This window comes from Poecilia reticulata, linkage group LG12 (assembly GCF_000633615.1).
Source record: "Poecilia reticulata strain Guanapo linkage group LG12, Guppy_female_1.0+MT, whole genome shotgun sequence".
Classification (NCBI taxonomy): Eukaryota; Metazoa; Chordata; class Actinopteri; order Cyprinodontiformes; family Poeciliidae; genus Poecilia; species Poecilia reticulata.
This window is the reverse complement of record NC_024342.1, coordinates 21,622,565-21,627,556: the sequence shown is the minus strand read 5'-3', so window position 1 is coordinate 21,627,556 and position 4,992 is coordinate 21,622,565. Positions and strand designations below refer to the sequence as shown.

General features: G+C 42.1%; 1 protein-coding gene across 1 annotated transcript; it reads right to left on the bottom strand.

Moving 5' to 3' along the window:
- Positions 1-731: 731 nt before the first annotated feature.
- On the bottom strand, positions 732-4,605 carry ccnb1 (cyclin B1). Its single transcript, XM_008424602.2, has 9 exons — positions 4,487-4,605; positions 4,128-4,259; positions 3,340-3,450; positions 3,070-3,258; positions 2,621-2,779; positions 2,311-2,547; positions 2,096-2,236; positions 1,265-1,375; positions 732-1,196 (listed from the first exon to the last, which is right to left on the bottom strand). Exons 1-9 carry the CDS (start codon positions 4,505-4,507, stop codon positions 1,092-1,094), a joined length of 1,206 nt encoding a protein of 401 aa, XP_008422824.1. The 5' UTR covers positions 4,508-4,605; the 3' UTR covers positions 732-1,091.
- Positions 4,606-4,992: the final 387 nt, after the last annotated feature.

Here is a 4,992-nt window from a genome sequence, read left to right as displayed (position 1 = left end):
CAAATGTTTAGGTAGAACAGATGCTTCAGTGGATTTACAGCTAGGTAGCTTCTAAACAGGTGTTTTSCTTKGTTACCATAGAAACAAGGGACTGCATCAACATCTGTAAAGAMCATTTTGCAAAAGGGTGAGGAAAATGTGTCAAATTTCTTAGGGTGGTGAAAAGTGGATCAGTTTCTTTGAAGCAATGTTGTGTTTACCTGGCTAAGCTTGAACATCTTTGCTCCTGTCATCACAACTTGATATAAAGGTAGTTTTGACTCAATTTCAAGATACTCCAGGATTTYCAAAGCCCTGGGAGTTAAATACTTTAGTGTTGTGCCATAAAACCCACATTTGAATCTAGTTGGTTCTTCAGGCAGAGAAAAGTTATTTTCACAGCCCTAGTTTACTCCGATTCAGCCTTTAAAAGGCCTTTTTAGGATTCGTCTCAATTTTAAATGAGCTGGAAAGAAAATCCAAGCTGAGATACTGTAAACAAATGGTGTCAAGTTAAACTACATGATAAGTGTAGCTTTGCCTCTTTGGAATGATTTCAGCAAAAGTTCAGTTTAGGGTGGTAAAACTTAGATTAAGGTAATCCACATGTGACAATTTCAAGTTCCTCATACCAACCAACTAGTTTTATGCATCCATTAAAGATTTAATTGAAGATTTTAGTTGTTGGAAGACTAGTAACAAATCTGGTCTTCCAGCTCCCTCTAGTGGCAATTTAAACTCATGACACCAAGTTCTGGTCAAAACCCATTTAATAGAAGTTTAAAAATACAAGGCATGTCATTTAAAAGCATTGCTGTACATGTCAAAAAATCCCTCCTGATAACAAACTCCACTGAACATTTATGTAACCGGCCATCTTGAAGTGGTGCAGCGATCCGCCGTCTGCAGAGGTTGGTTCAAGACTTCAGTTAGCCTAGACTGTGCAATCATGATGTAGTTAGTGTACGGTCAACTAAAGGAGGACTTKGATTACGAAACTTCAGTATAGAAGAACAGAGCAAGACTGTTTGGACGCCAACTGTCCACCTGCATTAAGAGTCTTTAAAAGATTACACTGTACAAGTCAGCACACTGTGCYGATGGGAGTCCGGTCACTGAGCAGCCTGCTTCGCTAGATCCTTCACCACTGAAGACTTGAGCTGGGGGATGTTGGCGATCCGCATCTGCTTTGAGGTGGAGTATTTACCTTTGACGGCCTGCGAGACAGTGGACTGTTAATGTGGTTTTAAAGGTTGAGTCATGATTGGTTGAGATAAAGACTTACCATGTGTTTTGTCAGACCGTCGTTCACCTTCACAACATTTTTGGCAATGTGGGCCATAGCAGGAAGCAAATCCTCTGCTGTGTAGTTCATGTAGTGCTGCAGAGTGACATCCTGAAAGAAGGAGAGTAAAGTTAACCAAGATGTAGAGTAGGGCTGGGTCATTTAGAAAATCTGCATTTTTACACCAATGCACACTTTGGGTTTCCATAGCAATGGAAGTAGGAAGATGCCAAGGCAGCCATCTTGTTTTATAGCCTCCATTTGGACTTTGAATTCAAGTCAACACTGACAGGAAGGACATGGCAACGATTTTAATCATAATTAAACTACACTTATAACCAATTTTACAAAATTAAGTGATTTAAGTTTTACAGCTAATCTTCTATATTATGGTAATGTATTTAAAGTACWTCAGCAAAATTTCACATATTGCCAGGCATTTGGTTTGATTGAAAACAAAAAACGTTGCCACCAAAAAATTCAAAATGGCTGCCAAGGAAAATTACTGCATTAGTTGCCAATTTATCATAGATCAAGACTCATACAAGTCACATTTCCTGATCATTTGATTTTTCATGGAAAATGGCAAATTAGACAAGTGCTGTGTCAAATCATAGCTTTCACATATTCCACTCATTGACGTCTTTTCTGGTGCCCATTTTTTCCAAAATGGCAGCCATGTGTAATCAAAACATCTTAAATGAAGCTCATTCAAGTCATGAAAACTGGTAACATTTTATGCAAATTAGCTGGCTCTAAAATGGAAGCCATCTTGAAAAAGCAAGTGGTTTGAGTTGCATCACCAGGCCTAGTTTAGGAGTTTATACCTACCCACTCTCCTGCATCCAGGATCTTCAGTGTGAGCGCCAGAGCAGCGCTGGCCACTATTGATGGCGGGAAGTGAATCATCTCGTAGTCCACCATGGTGAGCTCCAGCAGGTATTTGGCCAACGTGTGCTGCTGTGCGGTTACCTGCGGCACAAACCAAAGCTACTCAACAACTGTACACCGCTTGCATCAATGAGGTTGTAGAATCGCCAACCCACCTCGTAGATCTTTGAGGCCCGCCTCAGGAACTGCAGGGGCAAAGGTCGTCCGAGCTGGAACTTCAGCACCCGCAGGATGGTCATCTCCATGTCGCGGATCTGGGCGGTGGTGTAGGCCCGGTCGGTGACATAGGCGAAGTCAGAGATCTCTGGCGGGTACATCTCCTCGTACTTTGAGGCGAGGAACATGGCRGTCACACCGACCAGCTGCAGTTGCTTCTTAGGGACTGGGTGGTCCTGTTGGTGTGTCAAACAATTAGAAAAGGAAAAAAAAAAAACAGTAAAATTTGATAAATGTGCAGTCAGTTACCTGAAGAAAGCGGTCAATGATCCCGACGGTCATGTACATCGTCTCCTGCAGCAGCCGGAACTTCAGGTTGACCTGAACCAGCCAGTCGATGAGGATGGCCCTCATGTTACTGGTGACCTCCTGACCTTGCAAGTAGTTTGGTTTGATGTTCTGCTCGACCTGGAACCAGAAATCATGAACCATGATTCACCATCCACATGGAGACCATTATAGCTGCKGCACAAAAGTTATTTAGCTACATCAATTCAGCCGTCATCAAGATAACCAAAGTAGCCCAATTGGGTGGAAACCAACCAATCTGCCAACACTTTTGTTTTGTGTTCTGCTGCCGTTAGTGCCACCGATTGACCCAGCATATTTGAGTTTCTGCAGCACTGCACTCTTAATTTACAAAGTATACCGTGCTCATCTCCCCAGGTTAGAGGTMAACTCCTCATTTTGTTGCTCACCTCAAGCTGCCGGAGGTACTTGTAGATGTCCTTTACGTACTCGCTGCAGAGCATGGGGTTGTCGTAGTCGTCCGCGTCTACATCCCTGATGGCGGTGTCCAGGATAACGTCCGAGAAGGCCCGGCAGAGGTCAGCGGGCTCACAGCCAGAGGTCTCCATAGGGRTGGGAGACGCTGGCTCAGGCTGAACCTGGGGATAAAAAAAAAAAAAAAAGGGGTTTATAGACCGACAAGTTGGGGTTTCACCACCAYCATCATGTGATCAACTCACCTGTACTTCAGGGACGGGCTCAACGGCCATGACTGCATTTTGCTTTGGCTGCTTGGTTCTCTCAGCTTTTTCTGTGACTTTTGTCTTCTTTATTACATCAGTCTTGATGTTCTGAACAACAAATTGAAAGTTGGTCTGAATAGAGAAACTGAGCCACCTCAAAAAACTGAAGCCCTGGTATTATACAAAACTTYACTCCAGTTATTGCCCTCATTACGAGTCAAATCCAGCATACATGTAGAAAAGCAAATCCAAAATTTTTATATGCAAGAATATAAAACTAAACACATTACAACTAAATTACATTTTGCATAGCAAATAAGTACAAATTAAAAAAAACTTCCATTTGTTTCCTTCCTACATGAACTTGTTCAGATTTAAAATGGGCAAAACAAATTACATTCTAAAGCTAAAATTGTTTACATTTGAAAAACTGAGCATGTGGCTCCATTTTCACAAGCCCAGCCATTTTATGATAAGGTGGCTTGCCATAGAGTCGACGACCCGCCTAAGACTTGTATCCAAAACAAGCTTTACGAGTTTGTGTTCAAGAAAAGGGTCATTTGTGAACGTAATGGGCCAAATCGTTCATTTTGCCACGTCAGTACTACATACAACACATTTGCTGACTGGTTGATGGAAAACCATTTATACTGCAAGCAGATTAGTAGCGCCCCCTCGCTGAATGCTAAACACACTGCACTGAAAATACAGAGTTCTGGTGATTTTAAATTGCGTTATTATGACAACCAAAGGATTGAAAATAGAGGATTTACGAGGAGTTTCACCTTTYTTGGGTTCTCTTTGTTAGCTGCGATGTTTCCTATCTCACCCAGCGCAGCCCGAGGCTTCAGCCCGGGCCCAGCCACCGAGCAGGCCTTCCCCCCTCCGAGCTCRGTCCTGGAGGTAGCCAGGCGATTCTGCAGRAGAGAGAAAATTATTGTAAGAAATGCAGAAAGCCTCGTAATGTTGCTCTAAAGCACGATCAGCTTTAAATATGGAGTTATGATTGCTTAAAGCATGRAGGSAAACCCCGTGWAGCAATAAAAGACATAAAATATCGCATTTAACATCCAAATATCAGCCAGAAGTAACTAAATATGCCCCAAACTACTGCAAACAATAATAAAAATGCATAAAGACTCACTCTGGTCACTCGCAGAGCCATTCTGAAATGTGCGTTGCTTCAGCAAACAAGCAAAGCGTCGTAATGAAAGGAGAACCTGGTTTGGTTACAGCTTCTGTAGTGTTGGTTTAAATCCTCGCTCCCTGAAAGCTGATTGGCTGCGCGCTGGCTCTTCTGCGACTCTGGTTGGTCGAGCGCAGCTGCTTTAAATGCGTTCCCTGGACAACCGGTGGTGACGTGAAAACAAGGCGTATTTCCTTTTCCTGTTACAGAGCGGCCAAAAAATGGTACATTCTTATCATAATATTATACGGGAACTCCCGTACCCTTTTTCTTTCTATTCTTTTTGTAAAACAAATATTTATTTATTTTAATTTACCTTACTACGACGATTGTCACTGACTGTAAGCAGTAAAGTAATGACATAAAAGCTCTATCTATCTATCTATCTATCTATCTATCTATCTATCTATCTATCTATCTATCTATCTATCTATCTATCTATCTATCTATCTATCTATCTATCT